The following is a 27,247-nucleotide window of genomic DNA, read 5'->3' as shown; positions in this document are numbered from 1 at the left end:
AGAAGTCAATGGGCAAGGGCACCTAAGCTGCATAAAAACCACACCAGGGCAGTGTGAAGCCGACCTCAGTACGAAGGTAACTCCATTACTGTAGGAGTTATGGAATGTGAGTATTGTGGTTGAAGACTTAAGATGTGTGAAAATTCAGTTCTAGGTCAACGTGCCAGACTCAACAATTTCAGTTTAAAACTCAACCACTTATGACAGGGCCTTATCAGGAGTCTTTTGAAGACCCTTGGCTAGTAAAGGTTTATGATGGGCTACATACATTCTAGCTTGTCTGCTTTTTGTAAAATGTGTCTTAAGCAGGTTTGTGGTTTGTCCAATGGTGTATTTAGGTTTTGTGCTGCCCTAGGCCTAACAAAACTTGTGCACCCCCTAATTTAAATATGACCCACTCCTTCCCACCCTTTCCTATCAAGGCCACACCCCCATTTAGGACCCCCCCTGACATTTTCCAGTGAGGACACCAGTTCTGAGGGCCTTGGGGGGGGGGGGTGGGGCAGTAGAGTCTCTTAATTTGCAGCAATTTACTCGGATTTCCCGTTTTGCTATGGAGCCCGTCAGTTGACTTTTTGACAGTCTTTAGCCTCCCGACATGGCATCTGTCTCTCTCTAGCTGAGAACTCAGGTGGGAGGTCCACAGTTTTATTATAGGACAGTCAAAACTAGAAGCGACGCAAAGCCCCCCCCAGTTGCGGAACGCCACACAACAACTCATTGGTTGGGGTCTGCCACCCTAGCCTCCTCCATGTGTATGGGCTTCCCCCCCTGATGGTGGCCCTGCCAGTTATTATACCGGCAGTAGTGCGGCCGCTTTATGGGGGCACTAGACTGATTTGCCTCCTGGCCCAGTCCACCCCAAGACTTGACACTAAAAGTCAAGCCACAAGGACTCTTTTAATGCTGCCCCCCTGCAAAGTGCTGCCCTAGGCCTGGGCCAAGATACAGCATTGGGTTTGTCCAATATGTTTTCTTCTCTGGCTGCCTAACTAGACATGGCATTTAAATCTGAAAGTTTTTATTACCATCTTGTGAATTCTGGAGAAAATGAGTTTGGCAAGGTGTACCACTTCCCCATTCTCTTCATGAAGTTTGAGGTTCATCGGTCCTCACTATTGCAGGGCATGCTTTGAAAATAGTGTCATGGAGGCACCAGTCTAAGGCCCCTTTCACACGGGGCGGATCAGTAATGATCCGCCTCCGTAAGCTCAGCGGGGATCGCTCCGTAGATCCCCGCTGAGCCGGCAGATGATAGGGCGGTCCCCGCACACTGTGCAGGGACCGCCCTGTCTTTTTTCCGCGCTCCCCTATGGGGGGATCGGATGAACACGGACCGTGTGTCCGTCTTCATCTGATCCGCAGACGGAAGAAAAAATAGGATCTTGCTCCGTCTGCAAAATCGGATCTTTGCGGAGGCGGGTGATTAGGGGTGTCGGCGGATGTTTATTCCGCTGACACCCGCAATCACATAGGGACCAATGTATGTCCCTTTTTCATCCGCAAACGGATGGATGAAAAAGCGGACATACGGAAGGTCCGCACGTGTGAAAGGGGCAAATTGTTTGTGAAATGTTTTTATATTTTATTTAAACACATTGAAATTGTAAATATTTTGACGAATAAAGAAATGACTGACTCTTATGGCTTCCTTTAAAAATGTTTGCATTAATAATCTTTTCTTTTCAAGGGTTCTCTTCTATCAAACGAGAGCATCCCTAATGGCAGTACTGCAGACAAGACGCCTGCAGGAAACGTTCCGCCTCCTCCAATTCCTCCTCCTCTTCCAGGCAACCTGTGTTACCCACCTCCCCCTCCTCCGCTGCCAACAGAGGCTTCAGTTTCCTGCTCCATGCAACGACGGTCATCCAACTCTACTGGAAGTGAGTATATAGGTTCTCTGTTTAGCGTATACTCGTGCTGACTCAGACAGGTCCACTTGGGGTGGCTTATGGAAGTAACATATATCACACAGCAATTACTGCTAAAGATCCCTGTATAGGGTCCCAAAGACCCAAGTGGCTCGTTGAGACCCATGAGACTCAACCATGGCTTAAACCTTACATTCTGATTCTTAAATTTGATCCAGAACACAAGAGGTTTCAGAAAGGTTCCAGACTTCTTTCCCTCAGCCTTTGTCCGTATTAATATTGATGAAAAACTGCAGTTCTATTTCTATAAATCTCCTTGATGCCCAGCTTGTGTAGTACATACATGAGCAGAAATAATACGAGGGATGTACTGATTGTAATTGAAAAGTGGGCATAACTTTTTTATTAACTCACATAGGCTGTTGAATTGTTACATGTTGAAGGCAACTCTATTACTGTAAGAGTTATGGAATGTGAGTTGGGTTGAAGATTTGAGATGCACTGTAGTAACTTCTTCTTTCTTCTTCTCGCTTTTCTTTCTTTCTTTCTTTCTTTCTTTCTTTCTTTCTTTTTCCTCCTCCTCCTTTTTTTTTTCTTCCTCCTTTTTTTTCCATCTTCCTCCTCTTCTTTTTTTCATCTTCCTCCTCTTCTTTCTTTCTTCTTCCTCCTCTTCTTTCTTTCTTCTTCTTCTTCCTCCTCTTCTTTCTTTCTTCTTCTTCCTCCTCTTCTTTCTTTCTTCTTCCTCCTCTTCTTTCTTTCTTCTTCCTCCTCTTCTTCCTTTCTTCTTCCTCCTCTTCTTTCTTCTTCCTTTTCCTTCTCCTTCTGCCGCCTTCTTGGTGCTTCCTTCTTCTTTCTCCTCCTTTCTTCTTCCACCTGCATCTTTTTCTTCCACCTCCTTCTTCCATCTTTCGTCTTTCTTCTTTCTTTCTTCTTCTTCTGCCTCCCATCTTCCTCCTTCTTCCTTCTTCTTTTGCCTCCCTTCTTCCTCCTTCTTCCTTTTTCTTCTTCCACCTCCCTTCTTCCTCCTTCTTCTACTTCTTCCTTATTCTTCCTTCTTCTTCCGCCTCCCTTCTTCCTCCTTCCTTTTTCTTCTTCCACCTTCCTTCTTCCTCCTTCTTCTACTTCTTCTTCCTTATTCTTCCTTCTTCTTCCACCTCCCTTCTTCTACTTCTTCTTCCTTCTTCTTCCACCTCCCTTCTTCCTCCCTCCTTCTACTTCTTCTTCCTTATTCTTCCTTCTTCTTCCTTTTTCTTCTGCCTCTCTTCTTCCTTTTTTCTTCTTCTGCCTCCCTTCTTCCTTTTTTCTTCTTCCACCTCCCTTTTTCCTTCTTCTTCTTCTTCTTCTTCTACTTCTTCTTCTTCTACTTCTTCTTCTACTCTTCTTCCTTCTTCCTCCCTTCTTCCTCCTTCTTCTGCTTCTTCTTCCTTCTTCCTCCCTTCTTCCTCCTTCTTCTACTTCTTCTTCCTTCTTCGTCCACCTCCCTTCTTCCTCCTTCTTCTACTTCTTCCTTCTTCTTCCGCCTCCCTTCTTCCTCCTCCTACTTCCTCTTTTCCTCCTGCTCCTCCTCTTTCTCCTCTTCCTGTTCCTCCTCCTGCTTCTTCTCCTTCTTATTATCCTCCTCCTCCTCCTCCTCCTCCTCCTCCTCCTCCTCCTCCTCCTCCTCCTCCTCCTCCTCCTCTGTCTTCTTCTTCTTAAACAATGTGCCATCATTGAGTTCTTAATGGAGGGGGTGCAGGCTGTCTGATGGCCACAGAATATTTACAGAGATGACCCCATTGAAAAGAGCAACGTCTTGTCATTGGTGACCTATCAATGGCGTCATCTTCATAAACATTCAGTGGCCTTCTACGGATGTTGGATGGCTTGCACCCCTCCTTCATCAAGAACTCAATGATGGCACATTGTTTATGAAGAAGGAGAAGGAGGAGGAGAAAGGGAAAAAATAAGTTACTATAGAGGAAGAATATCACTACCAACATGTGACCATTGAATGACCTATGGAAGTTCATAAAAAAACGTTCTGCACACTTTTGCATTCCTTTGAGCGCAGCCCTCTTCTATTGGTTTTGGGTGGGCACTAGCGGGTACCCTTTACCACCTTCTTATTTCTCTGGGATGGCAGTGAGAAGAAATACACTTGGTTTTTATTTGTTTCCCCCACCTGTTTAATGAAGTGCCAGCAAACCACAGTTCTTATTTTTAAAAATGAGTGTCAGCTCTTCTCCATCCAATTTTTTTGAGGAGTGCTCTGAATAGCCAAGTACACATTGAAGCTCAACTCCAGGCAAATGGCTAAATAAACAGATTAAATACACATACATGTACCTGCTAATGGATTTTTATCTCTGTCCATCCACTTCTGACATTTACACGGCCCTATCACACAGGGTAGGAGATCAAATTGTGTCTCTGCTGCAGTTCAGTAACACTTGCGGGTCTTTTCCGTCAGTGACTGGACAGTGAAAGGAGAAGCAGCAGAGTGATGAGCTCATCTCCCTGTCACTCAGCTCTCTCCTTCTATCAGCATGTCCTTTTGTTAGCACATGAACACTGCACCACAGCTGATTAGCTCCTTGTGCTGCTTCTCCTTCTCCCTGCCTAGGCTCTGCTGTACAGGGATGTCAAGAGGCTAATACCAAATAAGATTCAGTTACTTCATTTGTGTCTTTTATCTCTGCCTGGAGTTCAGCTTTAATAATGTTTATCTGCTGTGATTGGCAATATCATGCCTGATGGTAACCTTGATGTAAGGGGGTCTCTGATGGTAACCTTGATGTAAGGGGGCTCTGATGGGGACCTTGATGTAAGGGGGCTCTGATGGGGACCTTGATGTAAGGGGGCTATGATGGGGACCTTGATGTAGAGAGGCTCTAATTGGGCTCTTGATGTAAGGGGGTCTCTGATGGGGACCTTGGTGTAAGGGGGTCTCTGATGGGGACCTTGATGTAAGGGGGTCTCTGATGGGGACCTTGATGTAAGGGGGTCTCTGATGGGGACCTTGATGTAAGGGGGTCTCTGGTGGGGACCTTGATGTAAGGGGGTCTCTGATGGTAACCTTGATGTAAGGGGGCTCTGATGGGCACCTTGATGTATAGAGGCTCTAATTGGGACCTTGATGTAAGGGGGTCTCTGGTGGGGACCTTGATGTAAGGGGGCTATGATGGGGATCTTGATGTAACGAAGTCTCTGATGGAGCTCTTGATGTAAGGGGGTCTCTGATGGGGCCCTTGATGTAATGGAGTCTCTGATGGGGATCTTGATATAAGGGGGCTATGATGGGGACCTTGATGCGGGGGGGGCTATGATGGGGACCTTGATGTAAGGGGGCTATGATGGGGCCCTTGATGTTAGGGGTCTCTAATGTGGCCCTTGGTGTAAGGGGGTCTCTGATGGGGACCTTGATGTAAGGGGGTCTCTGATGGGGATCTTGATGTAAGGGGGTCTCTGATGGGGACCTTGATGTAAGGGGACTATGATGGGGACCTTGATGTAAGGGGTCTCTGATGGGGACCTTGATGTAAGGGGGCTATGATGGGGACCTTGATGTAGAGAGGCTCTAATTGGGCCCTTGATGTAAGGGGGTCTCTGGTGGGGACCTTGATGTAAGGGGGCTATGATGGAGATCTTGATGTAAGGGGGTCTCTGATGGGGACCTTGATGTAAGGGGGCTATGATGGGGATCTTGATGTAAGGTGGTCTCTGATGGAGATCTTGATGTAAGGTGGTCTCTGATGGGGACCTTGGTGTAAGGGGGTCTCTGATGTGGACCTTGATGTAAGGGGGCTATGATGGGGATCTTGATGTAAGGGGGCTATGATGGGGACCTTGATGTAAGGGGGCTCTGATGGGGACCTTGATCTAAGGGGGCTATGATGGGGACCTTAATGTAGAGAGGCTCTTATTGGGCCCTTGATGTAAGGGGGCTATGATGGGGATCTTGATGTAAGGGGGCTCTGTTGTTGACCTTGATGTAAGGGGGCTCTGTTGTTGACCTTGATGTAAGAGGGACTCTGATAGAGACCTTGATGGGGACTCCAGTGTAAGAAGGGACTCTAATAGGGACCCAGATGTAAGGGGGACTCAGATGGGTTTCTTGATGTAAGGGGGACTCAGATGGTGACCTTGATGTATGAATAACTCTGATGGGGACCTTGAAGTAGGGTGGGGTGCTGATAGTTATCCTGTAAAGTGAAATATTGATGGGGACCCTGATATAAGGGGGGGGGGGGGGGCTACATCCTTACACCTCTGTGACTTCAAATATATTCAGTTCTGATAAGTTCCCGTGGAGAGATCTATTATTGTATGATCCATGAAATGTTCTTCAGCTCTCCTCTCTGGCTGTGAATGGGCGCTGGTCCCTATTGAGGTCACCGGTGTAATGCAAGCCTCTTCAAAACTTTTCTTCTCCTTTTCTTATAATGTTCATGTAATTCTTTTTCCTTCTTTTTTAGAATTTTCTAACAAACTTTGTCCTATTGTTAATTTTATTCTTTCTTTTTATTTGATTTGTAATGATGGTTTCTTATTTTTTTTTCTTCTCCTCCTCACTTGCCGACACTGTGTGATTTGTTTTGTCCCGTCTCTGTCCGCCCTTTTGTCTATTCTCAAAACCAACTCAATCATGCTTGTCTGCATCTGCTGCTTGCCGGGACGCTGGCTGACCTGCATGCCAATTCTGCCCTCCATTCCCTCTGTGTGCCGCCCTTGTGCACCCCTCTCTCTCGCCCCTCTCCCCATCTCCTCTATCTTCATTCTAGAAGTGATTGCACTCAGGCAAAGGAAGAGTAAGTACTTCTGTTTTCATTCATTTCTGACTTTCATAACTTTCCTCTTTCTCACGCTTACTTCCTGGCAGTGCCAGTCTGGGAGCCCAGATACTCTTCTACCACTTTAGAGGAGGTCTGAGAAAAGAGGGTGTGAAGATGTAAAAAACTTTATTGGAATGCATTGTTGGAATATATCGCAAAACCAAAACTCCCAAGAAGCCCTTGAGAAAATTATTGTTGAAGGGCCAGTCCATCCAAAAGCAACTTTTTAATGCAGTTCAAGAATTTTTATTGGTTTCTTAACATAGTGTAACTTTTTAATGGAAAGAAAAGAAAACGATGCAAGAAGCAGGGGCGTTGCTAGGTGGCAAAAAGACCAGGGGCTTCAGCCCGAGGTCGAAGGCCAGAAGCAGGGGGGGGGGGGGTGGTGGTGTATGTGACGCAGGCTTTTTTTTTGGCTGGCCTGTGACCTATATACACTGACCTACCTGACCTACCTACACTGACGTTAGTGACCTACATACACAGACCTACCTGACATACACTGACCTACCTACACTGATGGTAGTGTGACCTATATATACTGACCTGACCTACACCGTCCTGACCTACACTGACCTACCCTACACTGACCTGACCTACCTACACTGAACTGACCTGACCTACCTACACTGTCCTGACCTGACCTACCCTACACTGACCTACCTACACTGACCTGACCTACCCTACACTGACCTGACCTACCTACACTGACCTGACCTGACTTACCTACACTGTCCTGACCTGACCCACCCTACACTGACCTGACCTACCCTACACTGACCTGACCTACCTACACTGACCTACCTACACTGATGGTAGTGTGACCTATATATACTGACCTGACCTACACTGACCTACCCTACACTGACCTGACCTACCTACACTGAACTGACCTACCTACCCTACACTGACCTTGACCTACCCTACACTGACCTGACCTACCTACACTGACCTGACCTGACCTACCTACACTGACCTGACCTGACCTACCTACACTGTCCTGACCTGACCCACCCTACACTGACCTGACCTACCCTACACTAACCTGACCTGACCTACCCTACACTGACCTGACCTACACTGTCCTGACCTGACCCACCCTACACTGACCTACCTACACTGACCTGACCTACCTACACTGACCTGACCTACCTACACTGACATTTATATACACATTACACTGTGTGTGCTGTCTGACCTACCTACGCTCAGCGGTTTCACAGCAGGCACTACTGCACTCAGACAGTCATTCCGTGAGGGGAGGGGAGGAAAGCAGAGCCGCCCGAGTGCCGAGCGGGGATGTGGCGCGGCGGCTACATTGTAATTCCCGCCTTCTGGAGTCTGCAGCATCTATGATGGACGTCACACGTCCCGTGGTCCCGGCATTGGACCAGTGGGACGTCCATCCTAGGCGTTGCCCAGGCTCCAGAAGGCAGGACCTGCTATGAAACTCGTCGAGTCGGCAGGACTCGGCCACATTCAGCAAGGCTCGGGTCTGGTCCGGATCAGCTCGGTCCCGGCCACTCGGCCACATTCGGCGGTGCTCGGGATCAGATCAGTCCTGGCACTCCCCGTTCGGGGCTAATAATGGAGACCTAAATGCCTGAGACTCAGGGCTTTTCGGGGACCCATTTAGGGGGTCCAGCCTCCCAAGCCCGAGCCTCCCGACGCCCCTGGCAAGAAGTATTCACAGAAAAGTTATTACAAAATAGATATAATTAATAGTAAAAGAAAAAGGGTTTTAAAACTGAAAAATACTTTGGGTCAGAGTTCAAATCATTTTGCAGCGTAAGTCAAACTGATGTTCACAAAAGTCTCATTTCCTCAGAAGAGTGTCTGTCACTATCTTTTCTAGTTTCAGTGGTAAAGATGAAAGCTCAAAACTGCTAATGTAACAGTTTTATTTATTTTTTCCACCCTAGAGAGGGTTCTAGATCTACAGTAATACACCAACTCAAAAGATGTACAAAAGTTCAGATCTAGGTCAACATGCCAGACTCATACATTTCATAACTCAACCACTTATGACAGGGCCTTATCAGAAGTCTTTTGAAGACTTCAGTGGCAGTGCCAGCTTGGGAGCCCAGATACTGTGCCATTACTTTGTTTCTGAATGACAAGGTTTCACAATCCAGCAACCATCCTAATACTCACCAGAATGCAATTACAATGTGTTAGATACCAAATATGATATGGATTTGTTGTATTGTTTATAAGAGGGCTCGTTTGTCTTATTTGCCTTCTGGACCGTGTAAATTAGGTGTGTTTGGTGTCTAATTGGTATCTTCTTCTACATTGGGCTTTTTTTAAGGTAACTTCATTACTGTAGGAGTTATGGAATGTGAGTTAGGATTGAAGATTTGAGATGTATGAAAGTTCAGATCTACTGTAGGCGAACATGCCAGACTCCTAAACTCACCCATATGTGACAGGGCCTTATCAGAAGTCTTTTGAAGACTTCAGTGGCAGTGCCAGCCTGGGAGCCCAGATACTGTGCCAGTACTTTATTTCTGAATGACAAGGTTTCACAATCCAGCAACCATCCATAATACTCACCAGAATGCAATTACAATTTATTAGCAGGGGCGGACTGACCATTGGGACTCTCGGGCACTGCCCAAGGGCCCCATGCCACTAGGGGGCCCCATCAGGGTCGCCAGGCTCAATAAAACCAGGGATGGATGTAAAAATCTGTGTGTTTTCTTTTACATCTGTCCCTTATATGTCCGAAACCGACATGCTTTTGATGTGAAAATCCTGAGATTTTAGCTGCCCCGCCTCTGCACTGCCTCCTGGCGTGGTGGCCACCTGTAAGCCCGGGGCCCCATAATCTTCTATTGCCCGGGGGCCCCATGAGTTGTCAGTCCACCCCTGTTTATTAGATACCAAATATGATATGGATTTGATGTATTGTTCTTCTCAGAGGACTCATTTGTCTTATTGGCCTTCTTGACCATGTACATTAGGTGTGTTTGGTGTCTAATTGGTATCTTCTTATACATTGGTGTTTTTTAAGGTAACTTCATTACAGTAGGGCCCCATACACACGATAGAATCCATCCGCCATAAATCCCAGCAAATGGGTTTCTGCGGATAGATTCTATGGTGTGTACACGCCAGCGGATCTCTTTCCGCGGAGAAATCTCCTCTGGGATGGATTCCAGCAGATCGAATATTTGTTGTGCTGCACAACGAATCCATCTGCTGGAATCCATTCCAACGGATGGATCCGCTCGTCTGTACAGACTTACCGGATCCATCCGTCCAAAGGGATTCCCCGCACGCGTCGTAATGATTTGACGCATGCGTGGAATTCCTTATATGACAGCGTCGCGCCCGTCGCCGCGTCATAATCGCGGCGACGGCGCGACACGTCATCGGCAGAGGATTTCCGCGCGGATTTTAATGGGATGGTGTGTACACTCCATCCCATCGAAATCAGCGGATTTCTTTGAGAGGATTTATCCGTGGAAACGGTCCGCTGGACCGTATCTGCGGATAAATCCTCTCGTGTGTATGGGGCCTAGGAGTTATGGAATGTGAGTTAGGATTGAAGATTTGAGATGTATGAAAGTTCAGATCTACTCTAGGTCAACACGCCTAGGTAAACCCAACCCACTTGTGACAGGGCCTCATCAGAACTCTAAATTAGGTGTGTTTGGTGTCTAATTGGTATCTTCTTATACATTGGTGTTTTTTAAAGGTAACTTTATTACTGTAGGAGTTATGGAATGTGAGTTAGGATTAAAGATTGGAGATGTATGAAGGTTCAGATCTAGGTCAACTTGCCAGACGCATAACCTCAACCACTTATGACCGGGCCTTATCAGAAGTCCTTTGAAGACTTCAGTGGCAGTGCCAGCCTGGGAGCCCAGATACTGTTCCAGTACTTTAGAGGATGTATGGGAAAACTTGTCTTTTATGGATTTGTTGGGGTGTGAAACTTTAAATTACTTTTATTTTAATGCATTGTTGGAATATATTGCAAACCAAAACTCCTAGGCCCCTTTCACATAGGCTGTCTGGTCAAGTCCTCCTGTCCGTTTATCAGGCGGACCAGATCAGACCATCCATTCAGCCTTATGGAGCGACGGATGTCAGCGGAACACGTGTCCGCTGACATCCACCGGTATCCGATCCTGTCCACCAAATCCAGACGGATGGTTGTCCTATTTACCATGGCGGATCGGATTGGATTGTATGAAAACGAACAGGCCGTTCATTTTCATCCGATCTCCCCACAGAGGAGAGCAGGACTCTGACAGGTCCGTCTCTGCACAGTAAGCGGAGACTGACCTGTCATCCACCTGCTCAGCGGCAATCGACAAAGCGATCCGCCGCTGAGCAAGCGGAGTCCGTCAAAAGGGATCCACCCCGTGTGAAAGGGTCCTTAGGAAGCCCTTGAGAAAATGATTCCTAAAGGGTCAGTCTATCCAAAAGCTACGTTTTAGTTGCAGGTCGAGTGTTTTGTTTCAAGCGCTACTTTATGCATTGATATATCTACTTTAGATCCCAGTCCATCTATCCAGTATGGTCACTTGCTGAATAAGCGACCTCCACAGACAGCTCAACTCTCCAATAAGACAAAGCAGTTTAATCCAACATAGTTTTACTTGTTAACATGCAGTACATGGGATGTTCACCAGTGATTTGAAGTGTAAAGAGACAATAATCTTCTAAGCTTAAACTTACTGAGAAATCATGAAGAAGGGAGATGGGTCATCTAAGGACTAAACCAATTAACCCCAGCATGCAGATGACCTGGAATTTACCATTTACAGACATGCAAATAATACATTGTAGTTACATTGAATTGCCACTAGATGTCAGCACCAAGATATATTTATACATAATGAAATACAATTAAAGCGGATGTCCGCTGAAAAAAAAATATTAAAAGCCAGCAGCTACAAATACTGCAGCTGCTGACTTTTAATATCGGCACACTTACCTGTCCTGGAGTCCAGCGCCGTCCGCAGCAGAGGACGAGCGATCGTTCGTCACTCTGCTGCCATCCTCGTTGAGGGAACCAGGAAGTGGAGCGCTCCGGCTTCACTGCCTGGTTCCCTGCGGCGCACGCGTAGGGTGACCACATTTCCAAACTGCTATTCAGGGACCCCCTCCCAAAAATCATCTCGTGATGTGCCAAATCACAGCACAGCCGGTGCGGCGGGTGCGCGCTCTACCCAGATACACTGAAAAAGGTCGCTGCATCACCACTTCACTCACTGACAGTACTTATCCTGGCCAGACCTGTGGAGGCCTTTTTTGGGGGCATCAGATTGTCCCGTGAGGGTTGGCTGTGTCAGTTTCATTCTGGCACACTGTATGGAATGAAGGTGCCTGGGACCCGGGACAGACATGCAAAATGCAGGACATGCAAAATGCAGGACTGAGGGGAGGGTTCCGATTCGCGGGAGTGGAGGGTGGAGCTCCGCCTTAAATGTGTTCGTAGGGAGTGCTTTCTAACTGTTGGGGAGGTACTTGTACCATAAGAAGACAGCGGCACCCGTGTTTCTGCTTAGCAGAATCACAACATCTCTGTCTTCTCCTGTCACAGAACAGCGATCTGCCTTGTTTACATATGCAGACCACCATTCTGTCTGGCACGGGAACGATCGATGAGTACCGGCGGACATTGAGTCCACCAGACCCGCTGATTGGCTAATGCTGTGTGCAAATCACAGCGGGAGCTGCTCACCGCGCCCCGGACTCGGCTTTTGAAATCACGTACAGATGCGTGATTTCGTGCTAAAGGGCCGCCCTGCTGCAGTAAATGTACGTGGGGGCGGTTAATCTAAAGAATAAATAAATAGCTGGGAAATAAAAACGATAATTGTATATTGAATACAATCATCACTATGATCCCGATGAAGTTACTAGAATACAATATTTTTCCCTGCAATGGTTCTTTGAATGTTTTATTAGCTGAGCCTCCACCTGTCGCGTTGCCAGTAAACAGGTAAAAACATTGCCCGTTACCGGCTGTACATAATTTAGAACGGCTCGGCTGGCGTGTTCACAGATGTCTGAGTGGCCCGCGGTCACCAGTCACAATGAGGATGACAAAAAGAAGCTTAGCGTTTAGACAGCGCACCCGGCGGGCACATCGGACACAATGGCACTGATCGTTTTTGTTGATGTGCTTTTTTTTTTTAATGAGAAACAGGACTGGTTGCTAAGAGCAACAGATAAACAGAAGTAGTCTTGGCTTGTATGGAAAGAATTGTGTATTAGGTTTTGTAGGGTTTGGATTTTTATTTTATTTTTTACATGCCAGTGTTTATATTTTACATGATAATGTCAGTTTTATGCACTGAGCGTGGAGGGGCGCACTGAGCGTGGAGGGGCGCACTGAGCGTGGAGGGGCGCACTGAGCGTGGAGGGGCACAAAGAGCGTGGAGGGGCGCATTGAGCGTGGAGGTGCACTGAGCATGTTGAGGCGCACAGAGACGTGGAGACGCACTAAGGGTGGGGCGCACAGAGAGCGTGAAGGCACACTAAGCGCAGAGGCGCTATCAGCGTTTAGGCGCACAAAGAGCGTGGAGGTGCACTGAGCATGTTGAGGTGCACTCAGCGTGGAGGCGCACAGAGAGCGTGGAGGCGCACAAAGAGGGTAGAGGTGCACTGAGTGTGTTGAGGTGCACAGAGAGCATAGAGATGCACTGAGGGTGGAGGCGCACTGATAGGCGGCATGGATAGGCACTGATAGGTGACACGGATGGGCATAGATGGGCACTGATAGGTGGCACTGATGTACTGTAATGTGTTGTACTAATGGATGCCAATCAGTGATGCCCATTGTGGGCACTGATTGGCATCCATTGTGGGCACTGATTGGCATCCATTGTGGGCACTGATTGGCATCCATTGTGGGCACTGATTGGCATCCATTGTGGGCACTGATTGGCATCCATTGTGGGCACTGATTGGCATCCATTATTCATTTCTGATTGGCATCCCTGGTGGTCTAGGGTGGCATACCTGTGGTGGGCATCCCTGGTGGTCTAGTGGCATCCCTGGTGGTCCAGTGTGGGCATCCTTGGGGGGGCTGCGCTGATAATCGATCAGCACAAACCCCCCCCCCCCTGTCAGAGGAGCAGCGATCGGCTCTCCTCTACTCACCTCTAACAGAAGCGAGTGAGGAAAAGCCAATTACCGGCTCTTCCTGTTTACATCGTGATCAGCCGTGATTGGACACGGCTGATCACGTGGTAAAGAGCCTCCATCAGAGACTCTTTACCTAGATCGGTGTTGGCAGGGTGTGACCCCGCAACAACGATCGCCGTGATGCGCGCCCCCGGGGGCACGCAGCGGCTCAATATCTTGAGGACGTCATATGACGTCCTGTCAGGATATTGAAACCACTTTTCCGCCGTCATTTTGCTATATGGCGGGCGGCAAGTGGTTAAAAATAATAATTTTTTTTTTTTACTATTTTGGGTCAGTTTTGATAATAAAAAAAAATCAGGCGATATCCGTTACCATTTACCACCAAATTAAAGCCCAATTTCTCTGGAAAAAACGCAGTATAATCCCCCTGGATGCACAAAGTAGTACTGTAGTGGTGATATCAGTGGCGGCTCGCTGTCTGCCAGTCGGTTCTCTTACCACATCTTGGGCAGCGACGGGGATCGGGGCATCGCGGCCATCGGGCTGCGGGGGGCATCGGGTAGCGGCTCCTGTGTCTTCTTCTCCTCCTCCTCCTCCTCCTCGGCCGTACGTCTCCTCCCCTCCTCCTAGGTATTCAATAGAATCGCCTGTGCTTTCAGCCGATCGGGTGACGGGTATCAGACCCGCTTCCCGATTGGCCGCATTGAGGATCAGTGTTCGCCGTTGTAACACCTGGGTGGGCTCGTAGCGCAATGCTTTTCACCCCGAGCCCACCCTATTTTGAAGCCTATTAGAGCCTCTGGCTCCAATCAGGTGCTTTAAAAAAAAAAAACACCCCCGCCGCTGTAATTCAGGCCAGACTCATTAATAGGGTTTGGGGGGCGGCGATGGTTAGAGCATCGCTTTGCCGCATCGCTAGAAGGTGGAGGGGGTGACAGCCGTGGATAGAGGGGGCGGCGCTCGGGTGCCCTTAATGGACTGGCCGCCATTGGATGATCTGTCAGGCCACATACAGTACTGCATACACAGGCGCCCCCCCCCTTTAGGACACATACAGTACTACATACACCAGCCCCCCCGCACCTCAGGAGACATACAGTACTGCATACACCAGCGCCCCCTCACCTCAGGCCACATACAGTACTGCATACACAGGCGCCCCCGCACCTCAGGACACATACAGTACTGCATACACAGGCGCCCCCGCACCTCAGGACACATACAGTACTGCATACACCAGCGCCCTCGCACCTCAGGCCACATACAGTACTGCATACACCAGCGCCCCCGCACCTCAGGCCACATACAGTACTGCATACACCAGCGCCCCCGCACCTCAGGCCACATACAGTACTGCATACACAGGCGCCCCCGCACCTCAGGACACATACAGTACTGCATACACCGGTGCCCCCGCACCTCAGGACACATACAGTACTGCATACACCAGCGCCCCCTCACCTCAGGCCACATACAGTACTGCATACACAGGCGCCCCCGCACCTCAGGACACATACAGTACTGCATACACAGGCGCCCCCGCACCTCAGGACACATACAGTACTGCATACACCAGCGCCCCCACACCTCAGGACACATACAGTACTGCATACACCAGCGCCCTCGCACCTCAGGCCACATACAGTACTGCATACACCAGCGCCCCCGCACCTCAGGCCACATACAGTACTGCATACACCAGCGCCCCCGCACCTCAGGCCACATACAGTACTGCATACACAGGCGCCCCCGCACCTCAGGACACATACAGTACTGCATACACCGGTGCCCCCGCACCTCAGGACACATACAGTACTGCATACACCGGCGCCCCCGCACCTCAGGCCACTTACAGTACTGCATACACCAGCGCCCCCGCACCTCAGGACACATACAGTACTGCATACACAGGCGCCCCCGCACCTCAGGACACATACAGTACTTCATACACCGGCGCCCCCTCACCTCAGGACACATACAGTACTGCATACACCAGCGCCCCCGCACCTCAGGACACATACAGTACTGCATACACCGGTGCCCCCACACCTCAGGACACATACAGTACTGCATACACTAGCGCCTCTGCACTTCAGGACACATACAGTACTGCATACACCGGCGCCCCCTCACCTCAGGACACTAAAAGTACTGCATACACCGGCACCCCCTCACCTCAGGACACATGCAGTACTGCATACACCGGCTCCCCCGCACCTCAGGCCACATACAGTACTGCATACACTAGCGCCCCCGCACCTCAGGACACATACAGTACTGCATACACCGGCGCCCCCGCACCTCAGGACACATACAGTACTGCATACACCAGCGCCCCCCTCACCTCAGGCCACATACAGTACTGCATACACCAGCAGTGGTTGTGGAACAAATCATCTGAGGTTCCATTATTTCTTATGGGGAAACTCGCTTTGATATAAGAGTGCTTTGGCTTACAAGCATGCTTCCGGAACGAATTCTGCTCGTAATCCGAGGGGTGACTGTATTTTTGAGTAAAGTTGTTAGAAGCTACATGATATCAGATGAGTTGTAAAACGACGTGTCCAGCAATCAGTACTAAACATAAAGCCAAACATACATGAGTGAGTGGACACCCTGCCACAGGTCATAGCCAGGATCTGTCTCTGTTGGTTAATTGTGGAATGTATTCATGAAAGTAAAAAATTATAGATTTATAAAGGACACGATTTCTGTGAAATCTAACACCGATTTTTTTTTCCTTCCTATAGGTACAAAGTCCTTCAACATGATGTCCCCAACTGGTGACAACTCGGAGCTGCTGGCAGAGATTAAAGCCGGGAAAAGCTTAAAACCCACCCCACACAGCAAAAGCCTCACCACCATCTTCTCGGGCAGCGGGCAGCAAGGAACAAATGTACGGTGATCTCTTTCTCTTGATAGTATATCATTTAATAGGCCGGGGGATCTCCAAACTATGGCCTGGGGGCCACATTCGGCCCCCTACAAGATTGTATCCGGCCCCCAGCTAGGGCCATCGGCTGATCCTCATTGTGCACTGATTAAGAAGCTGCCTATGGTTTCTGCTTTTGATGCAAGGTTGGGGCTTTGATGGGGGCTCTGATAGAAAGGGGGGCTCTGATATAAGGGGGGCTCTGATGGGAAACCTAATGTAAAAAGGTACTTTTCACATACCTCCCAACTGTCCCTGATTTGGAGCAATGTCCCTCTGTCCCTCATTCTCCTCATTTGTCCCTCATGTTGTTCTGATCTATATAGTTGTATATAAAATGCACTTTTTATCTATCAAAAAGTGTTTCCCAGCGCTAAACCTTTAATCTGATTTCTAAATTGCTGCATCTGTAAATTCCAAAGCCAATATAAAGAAATAGTAGTGGTAAAAAAAGCACTTGTGGGTTTAACCAATCGTATTTTTTTGTACAATTGTCCTTTTAAGGGGGCATGGCAAGGGGTGTGTCCTATGCCTGCATACTTTTGCTGATGGGTGTCCCTCATTTTCATCTCAAAAAGTTGGGAGGTGTGCTTTTCAGTCAAAGATTGTCCAGTGGTAGAGTGGTGAAAGGGCCACCCACATAGAGAATGTTGTCCGGTTCTTCAGGGGCAAGCCAAAATCCACGTGTGGCACCGGTCTATTCTTTTAATTGTAACGGAGATTAGGAAATAAAAAGTGATGAAACCTAGCAATATTATTACTCTGTCAAAGTATCACACCATATAGAATCTGCATATTTCTAATAGTAGTAACAATATTGTTGCTTTTATAATTGTTGATGATATTATTATTATTATTATTATTATTTTTTATTAATAATCTGCTGCTGCTACTACTACAAACAATAATAATTGTATAATAATACATTGTTGTTCTTATTAATACAATAATAGAACATGTATAATACTATGGTACATTAGTCGTAGTATTAATATTATAATTTTATTTTTAGTAGTGTTTGTATAATTAATATTAGAAGTAGTAGTAGTATTATTAGTAATATTATTTTGTAATATTATTATTATTATTATTATTATTATTATTACAATATTGATATTACAATTTGTTTTCATTTATTATTATTATTATTATTATTATTATTATAATTAGTAGTAGTAGTAATATTAATATCATTATTGTTAATATTAGCAGTAGTAATATATTCTTCTTATTATTTGTAGTAGTATTAATATAGCCTTATTTTTATTAGTCTTATTATTATTATTATTATTATTATTATTATTATTATTATTATTATTAATTTTATTATTAGTATTAATATATTCTTATTATTATTAGTCTTATGATTATTATTATTCATGTAGTAGTAGTAATATATTCTTATTATTTTAAGTCTTATGATTATTATTATGCATTTATTATTATTATTATTAGTAGTAGTAGTAGTAGTAGTAGTAGTAGTAGTAGTAGTAGTAGTAGTAGTAGTAGTAGTAGTAGTAGTAGTAATATATTCTTATTAATTATTAGTTTTATGATTATTATTATTCATGTATTAGTAGTATAAACATATTCTTCTTATTAGTGTTATGATTATTATTATTAGTAGCAGTAGTAATATATTATTAATTTTATTATTATTATTCATGTATTATTATTATTAGTAGTAATATATTATTTTATGATTATTATTATTCATGTATTAGTAGTAGTAAATAAATAATAATGAATAAACATATTCTTATTATGATTATTATTATTCCTTTTTACAGCCAGAGGTTCAGTCTCCATCGACCCCTCCTCCGACCTCTCCGGTCACGCCCCCCGAGAACTCCACCATCTTGCCCAGTAATGCAACAAGAAAGCCATCGGAGCCAATAGTAAACGGGAACTCCGCCCCGCCAGCTCCGTCGCAGAGCAGCCAGCTGGATATTGAGTCTCTGATCCCCACCCACGATGAGCAGGGGAGGCCCATCCCGGAGTGGAAGCGTCAGGTGATGGTGAGGAAGCTGCAGCTGAAGATCCAGGAGGAGGAGGAGAAGAAACGCACGGTAGGGGTCGTCTCATGCACTGCGTTTTTTATTTTTTTTGTTCAGATTGAGTTGCAGTGGTTTTGGTTTGGAGTTGACTTGGAAGTTTGTATTGGGCACGTCTTGTACTCTGTTACTATCTCCTTCTGCTGTTTACCTTCAGACTATCACTTCCATTTCTATTTCTTGTACTGATAGAGCAGCAACATATCTACAGGACCCTACACTACTATTCCTTTATATTGGCTATGAAAATTGTAGTCATTTAGAAATCAGATGAAAGGTTTAGCACTGAGAAACACTTTTTGAAAAATAAAAAGTGAATTTTATATACAAAATGAGGAGGACAGAGGGACAGAGGGACATTGTTCCAAACCATTGACAGGCCCTCCAAATCCGGGACAGTTGGGAGCCATGCACTATAGTAGTCATCACATAGTACAGCAGATTCTGAAGGGATATATTCAATGGTGGCCACTGCCACCACACCTTCCATAGCCGTGACTGTGGTTTTAGTTTGAGAAGGCCCATTCACATACTTTTGAACGACCTTGACCATGCCATTAAGTATCTGTAACAATATGAAGTATCTTTTCTTTGAGAACTCTTTTTTTGTCACGTTGAAGAACAGTGTGTGCCATGATGACTTGGAGAGGTCCATGCAAATTCCACCCAAGTAGGACATAAGCAAATCCAGGACATTTGCATGCCGTGAGATGATTCTCTGTGTTTACAGACATCCTTGTCCCTTCACACCTCTCTGACTACAGCAGAAAACGTTTTATTGTCCAGATATTTTCATATTTTATGACAATAGAGCTGGTGAGATAAGATTTCAGCGTCTCGGAGCCCTGACACCACCAGCAGGGAAGGTCCTTGGATATCATGCTTACCTTAGGGTGACCACGTGTCCCGGATTGCCCGGGACAGTCCCGCATTTTGCAGGTCTGTCCCGGGCACATTCATTCCAGGACAATACAGTGTCCCGGAATGAAACTGACACAGCCACCCCCCCCCTTCCGGGTCAATCTGATGCCCCCAGAAAGGCTGCCACATCACCGCTTTACTCACTGACCGTACTTGTCCTGGTCGGGAATGCCTGAAGGAGCACAATCCCCTCCCCCTGTTTGTGATTGGAGAAATCATAAATCCCGCCTCTTGTGTCCAATCACTGTGCTGTGATTCGTTAAAGCACAAGCTGATTTTTGGGAAGGGGGGGGGGGGGGGTCCCTGAATTGTAGTTTGGAAATGTGGTCACCCTAGTTGACCTGGGTACAACTGAATGACTAGGACATGTATGTCAAACACAAGGCCCAAATCCAGCCTGCCAGGCCTTGTTATGTGGCCCTCGCACCCAGTTTTGTAGCGAGGAGTTGTGGTTGCACACTGTGCATAGCGCACCCTGAACCCTGTTTTCTGTATGTAACTCTGCGCTCTGTACATGACGCACTCCTGAACCTTGCACTCTGTACGTAGCACAACCCTAAACCCTGCACTCTGTACGTAGCACAACCCTAAACCCTGCACTCTATATGTAGCACAACCCTAAACCCTGCACTCTATATGTAGCACAACCCTAAACCCTGCACTCTGTACTCTGTACGTAGCACAACCCTAAACTCTGTACATAGCGCACCCCTGAACTCTGCACACTGTACATAGCGCACCCCTGAACTCTGCACACTGTACATAGCGCACCCCTGAACTCTGCGCTCTGTACATAGCGCACCCCTGAACTCTGCGCTCTGTACATAGCGCACCCCTGAACTCTGCACTCTGTACATAGCGCACCCCAGCTGCAACCAGCCCTTTGAGGTTATATTATTCAGGCTCCCTCCAAACATCCACAAGCCGTGTAGGTGACCCCATTCTGCCCTACCCATGTGTGACCTTCCAGAGCGTCATCCATGTCCCCGGCTTCACCCATCACTCTTATTAGATAAAAAGAATTCCAGGAATCTGTGTCTATTTTGATGTAGAAGTTGGAGACTACGACACATTTCCATAATCACTCTGCAGCTTCTGTTTGTTCATCTCATAGTGAAGGACGTTACCAGTCCTCCGACCCAGAGCTGACAATCGATGGTTGTTCTAGAAGTCTTCTCTTCTTCCCCTGCCTGCTACCTAATAAAGAGCACCTGTCACTTGGGGACTCCCCATCTCTGACGTGTTTATGAAGTTACAAAATCCAAGGCTTACATCTTCTTTGTAACTTGACATCATTTCATAATTTACCATTTAATCCAAAGCAGAATTTCTTCACATTTTTCGGTTACGGCATCCTTTAAAAGTATGCAAAATCTCAAGGCACCCCGATGTAAATGCTACTTACCATCAATTGGAAACCTGAACCTGGGACGATGCATACCTTATGAAATTAACACCACATCACAGTCCCCCTATCACATCAAAGGACCCCATCAAATCAAAGGTCCTGCCTCTAAATCAGAAGTCCCCCCCATCGCATCAAAGGTCCCGCCTCTAAATCAGAAGTCCCCCCATCACATGGGAAGTCCCCCCATCACATCAAAGGTCCCGCCTCTAAATCAGAAGTCCCCCCATCACATGGGAAGTCCCCCCATCACATGGGAAGTCCCCCCATCGCATCAGAGGTCCCTCCATCGCATCAGAGGTCCCTCCATCGCATCAGAGGTCCCTCCATCGCATCAGAGGTCCCTCCATCGCATCAGAGGTCCCTCCATCACATCAGACGTCCCCCCATCGCATCAGACGTCCCCCCATCGCATCAGACGTCCCCCCATCACATCAGACGTCCCTCCATCACATCAGACGTCCCTCCATCACATCAGACGTCCCTCCATCACATCAGACGTCCCTCCATCACATCAGAGGTCCCTCCATCACATCAGAGGTCACTCCATCACATCAGACGTCCCCCATTTCATCAGAGGTCCCTCCATCACATTAGACGCCTCCCCATCACATCAGAGGTCCCCCCACTAAATCAGAGGTGCCCCCCATCACATCAGTGCCCCCCCCATTACATCAGAGGTCTCCACACTAAATCAGAGGTCTCCATCTTATCAGAGGTTCTCCTATCACATCAGAAGTCCCCCCCCAGTCACATCAGAGGTCCTCCAATCACGGTTCCGAATCCCGCGGCGGTTGCAGATTCAAAGCAACGTACCTGTACGTGCCATTCTGCCAGCGTAAATGTACGTTAGGCAGTTGGCAAGTGGTTAAAGTAGTGCAGTGCTGAATAGCAAAAAAATGCCCTGGTCAGAGATAAAACCTTTCCGGAGCTAAATGGTTAAATGAATTTCAATAATAGTAAATTTCAACCTGGCTTGTGCAGGAATTAGATTTTCCTTTTTTTTTTGGGGGGGGGGCAATTTCCTTTTAATCTTTTTCTTTTTTTGCATGGTGTTGGTGTGCAGTTTGTGTTTTTTCTCTTCTTTGTGGTACATTTAAACTGCAGTATCTTGTATAAAGAGATAGAAGGAGATCGGGGGGTGCAGCAATTGGCACCACTATCGCATCATAGAAAAGTCCTGTTGATATTGATTTCTAAACACATACAAATTTGTAGCTGCTACACAAATGTATACTCTATACTGCAGGTTTAAATGTTGTACATGGTCATTTAGTGGTGTAATGAGTGATCTATCCTCTACCGTGACATCTTTATCATTTAGTCATTAGTCATCATAATGCTAATTGATATTATGTTACTTTTAACATAAACGCATGCTTGATTAATGGGATTGTGGACTGTATATTCAGCCAGTAATGTAATGTTCTTTGCCGTTATTTGCTGGGTTGGTTAGCCAAGCGAGAGCACCAAGCTTTGCCCCGTTTTAAAGCCATTACACCACTAAAAACATGTAAACGTTGAAAAGAGTGCAGAGAAAGGACAGTTGTGGCTCTGTATCCTGAGGGATGTTTTCCCTCTCCTTTTTTATTTATTTTTTTACATTAGTGTGAGGCTGGTAGTTACTACCACCCAGAAGGCTGGAGATATTCTCACGCTCACAATGCAATTTTGGGACCCTTCGGGGAACTGATGACCGAAGACGATATCAATCGCATCGAGAAGCAGATTGAGAACCTTCAAGTGATGCATAAAGTCCAGAAAGTTGAAACCGAACTGGAGCAGCTGGAGCACGAGCTTCAACAGCTCCTTCCCGTGTCGGCTGCCCTGTCGCAAGAACACTTCACGGTCAACCCGAAACAGATGCAAGGGAGGGCGGACGACCTGCCCGCTTGGTGCTCCAAAATTTCCACGCTTTTGAAAAGCATGGCCATCCTCCTGGCAACGCTTGGCGGGAAGGAGGTTGACCTGGAAGACTTGGTGACCAGAGATGCTTCTGAGAAGTCGATTAATGTTAATGGATCCAAAGAAGCTAGCGCCAACATCGGTAGATCTCAGTCCTTCAGTTCCACTCGAGAGGAAGTTGAGAAGGAGATCAAGCAGTTTGGCGTTTCGGTCAAAAACCTAAAAGCCAATTACGAACTGTACACACAGCCTCAAAGTGCTTCTGAAACGTCAAGCAGGGTTTATAAAAGGAAAAGATCGTTACCCGTTGGAACAACGGCTTATAGCGGAAGGGAACCCATCTTGGAGGAAGACTACATATCAAGCAATGACCACTTCAATATTTTAAACGACGGCCTATCTAGACCACACGAGGAGCCACCTATTATGCTTTCGCATACTCCGCTTACCTACCATGATGAAGATGGTTTTCCAAAAGAAATAAACAATAGTAACCAGAGCAATATCATTGATGCATTGGGAGAACCATTATTTAGTGCAGATCACATGACAAGAAGTCTCCCTGTGCAGACAGAACTTAGCTGTGTTCAGGACTATATTGACATGAGAAAAGAAAGGATTGTGTATCTTTTCCTGGACCACTGGAGGAAGTGGACATTCACTGAGTCTGTAAAAAGTCCTAAAAAGAAGCCAGTTGGTGATTCGGTTAGTGAAGATCAGGACTTTGAGAGAAGGAAGGGCGACAGCAATGACAGTAGTGTCAAGATAGCCAAAGGGCCGAGTGATGACGACCGGCTTCTATACTTCATGAAGCAAAGGCAAGTTGTAGGCAAGTTGCTTAGCCATTGGAGAAGTATCATCTGCCAGGTGCCTACTAGGCAAATCCGTCGGTTAAGTAGAGCCAACATGCTTTACTGGCCAGAGCATTTCCTGCCACACGTGAATGGCGCCCCTGTGGAGTATTCCAGCCTGACGTTGGACCTTTTCATGCTGGGTTACTTTCAATTACTAGAAATGACCATGTCACGGGAAGAGAGAAAATTCCGACACATTCTGTGCTACGAAATGTTCGACCGGCTCGGCAGCCACAATTGGGAGATCATTCGTGACTTTCACAAGGTTATCATGGAGGAGATTGAATCTGGAAAAAGAGATTGGACAGACGGCTTTGAGGATATCAAGCAACAGTTTTTCGGAGAGAGCATACAGGGAGAAGTAGCTTGTGTCGCTGACCAGGTCGAGAACGCGGTAACCCAGGTCATTGCTTATGATGAGCCCAAGGTTGCCATGGACACTAAAGAGAAGGACAATATACCTCCCAGCGATGAACTGATGCCCCTCCCGAAAACTAGAAAGGACTCTATACAGCTAGTTTCAGAACTGGGAGAGTTTACTAACGACGATATATGTCGCTATATAGATCGCAGTTTTTCGTTTTGGAAAGAGAAAGAAGCAGAACTGTTTGATATATGATAATTGCTATTCACACTTGCTGTGCTACCTAGAAATCCCAATGGTAAATTCCATTTTACCAAGACAATCGCGGCAACTCGAAGCAGCTGCTTTTTGATGTGTAGCCGTATAAACCACAAAGTACAACTCGATTGTCACAAGAGTGGGTTCACATTGGTTTGGTAGTGGGAACAAGCGATCAATCAAGAATGGTTTAATAAGCGTAAAGCTTATATTTTGTATTTATGAATTCTTTGCAGTATTTTGAAATGAGTCCACGCACACTGGTAAAGTAACCACGCCTACAATTCTAATGTTTATATGGGCGTGGCGTGGGCGTTATTTTTTTGGCAAATTTTAGCCAACCCATAAATACACTGTTTAAAAAAATTAATGGAACACTTTTTAAACAGAGTATAGCATCAATTCAGTTAAATTCCTGAGATATTGATCTGGTCAGGTAAGTAGCAGAGGGGGTTGTCTCCTAGCACAGTCTCATGAGCATGGAGGAGATTCCAGGAGACAGGCAGTTACACTAGGAGTGCTGCACAGAGCCATAGAAGGTCCTTAATTCATGAGCGGGACCTGTATCTGCTCCTTTGTGCAAGGAGGAACAGGATGAGCATTGCCAGAGCCCTACAAAAATTACCTCCAGCACTGTTGTGAATGTCTCTCTGACCAAACAAATCGAAACCGACTTCATGAGGGTGGCCTGAGGGCCCGACATCCTCTAGTGGACCCTGTCCTCACTACCCGACACTGTGGACCTTTATTGGCATTTCCCATTTCCTGTCCTTTTTTTCACAGATGAGGTCAGGTTCACTCTGAGCATATGTGATAGACGTGAAAGGGTCTGGAGAAGCCGCAGAGAACTTTATGCTGCCTGTAACATCGTTCAGCATGACCGGTTTGGTGGTGGGTCTGATGGTCTGGGGAGGCATATCTATGGAGGGACACACAGACCTCTACAGTCTAGACACCCTGACTGCCATTGGGTATTGGGATGAAATGCTTGGACCCATTATCAGACCCAACGCTGGTGCAGTGAGTCCTGGGTTCCTCCTGGTGCACGACAATGCCCGACCTCATGAGGTGAGAGCATGCAGCCAGTTCCTAGAGGATGAAGGAATTGATACAATTGAATGGCCCCCACGCTCACCCGACCTAAATCCAATAGAACACCTCTGGGACATTATGTTTTAGTCCATCTGATGCCGCCAGGTTGCACCTCAGTCTGTTCAGGAGCTCAGTGATGCTCTGGTCCAGAACTGGGAGGAAATACCCCAGGACACCCATCCGTCTCGTTAGGATCATCCCCCGACGTTGTCGGACATGGAATAGCCTGCTGCATAATTTTTTTCACTTTGATTTTCGGGGTGTCTTTAAAATTCAGCCCTCTGTAGGTTGATGGTTTTCCTTTCCATCAAATGATGTGGCATCCTTTCCTTCCTAACACATTACCCAGTCCATACCAGTATCGATCCTAACACGTTACCCCAGTCCATACCAGTATCGATCCTAACGCATTACCCAGTCCATACCAGTATCGATCCTAACACATTACCCCAGTCCATACCAGTATCGATCCTAACACATTACCCAGTCCATACCAGTATCGATCCTAACGCATTACCCAGTCCATACCAGTATCGATCCTAACACGTTACCCAGTCCATACCAGTATCGATCCTAACACGTTACCCAGTCCATACCAGTATCGATCCTAACACGTTACCCAGTCCATACCAGTATCGATCCTAACACGTTACCCAGTCCATACCAGTATAGATCCTAACACATTACCCAGTCCATACCAGTATAGATCCTAACACATTACCCAGTCCATACCAGTATTGATCCTAACACATTTCCCAGTCCTTATCATTATAGATTCCAACACATCACCCAGTCCATACCAGTATAGATCCCAACACATTACCCAGTCCATACCAGTAGAGATGCTACATGCTGGGTGTTTGGTGTGCTCCTGCACCTTTTAAGGAGGGGTGGCTTCCCTTCAGTCCACCTGCCCTCATCTATCCATTAGAATGCATGTGCCTCCACTGTGGGGACACTCGTTTAGTGTTGGGACCACAGATTACAGGGTGCCTTGGCGCGGCTCTGTGACTCAGGCATGCGATTGAAATGCGTGCGGACAAAACCCCTGTTTTTAACGCATACTGTTAGACAGGTTAATTGGTTGTTCTGTGAGCTGGTTGGTAAGTAGGCTTGGTTTTTCCCTGGGCATTCTCCAGGTTTTGTTGTTGCATACCAGTAGAGATCCCAACACATTACCCAGTCCATACCAGTAGAGGTCCCAACACATTACCCAGTCCATACCAGTATAGAGGCCAAACCTCTATCCAGCCTGTACCAGTATAGATCCTAACACATTACCCAGTCCATACCAGTAGAGATCCCAACACATTACCCAGTCTATACCAGTAGAGATCCCAAAACATTACCCAGTCCATACCAGTAGAGATCCCAAAACATTACCCAGTCCATACCAGTATAGATCCTAACACATTACCCAGTCCCTACCAGTATATAGCCCAAACCTCTATCCAGCCTGTACCAGTATAGATCCTAACACATTACCCAGTCCATACCAGTATAGAGCCCAAACCTCTATCCAGCCTGTACCAGTATAGATCCTAGAACATTACCCAGTGCATACCAGTATAGATCCTAACACATTACCCAGTCCATACCAGTATAGAGCCCAAACCTCTATCCAGCCGGTACCAGTATAGATCCTAACACATTACCCAGTCCATAAC

The 27,247-nt window shown here is 46.6% G+C and overlaps 1 protein-coding gene across 3 annotated transcripts in view; it reads left to right on the top strand.

Moving 5' to 3' along the window:
* Positions 1 to 27,247, top strand: part of ESPN (espin) — a 113,384-nt gene that overhangs the window by 67,795 nt on the left and 18,342 nt on the right. For 2 of the 3 annotated variants that reach the window (XM_040326515.1, XM_040326513.1), the window contains exons 5-8: positions 1,691 to 1,883; positions 6,635 to 6,658; positions 16,546 to 16,691; positions 18,518 to 18,796. In XM_040326515.1, coding sequence (XP_040182449.1) covers positions 1,691 to 1,883; positions 6,635 to 6,658; positions 16,546 to 16,691; positions 18,518 to 18,796 — 642 coding nt within the window. The remainder of the gene's footprint in view (positions 1 to 1,690; positions 1,884 to 6,634; positions 6,659 to 16,545; positions 16,692 to 18,517; positions 18,797 to 27,247) is intronic. The other variant, XM_040326516.1, reaches the window with a different exon arrangement.

Source organism: Rana temporaria, chromosome 10, assembly GCF_905171775.1.
Source record: "Rana temporaria chromosome 10, aRanTem1.1, whole genome shotgun sequence".
NCBI lineage: Eukaryota > Metazoa > Chordata > Amphibia > Anura > Ranidae > Rana > Rana temporaria.
This window is presented reverse-complemented; position numbering and strand designations above follow the sequence as displayed.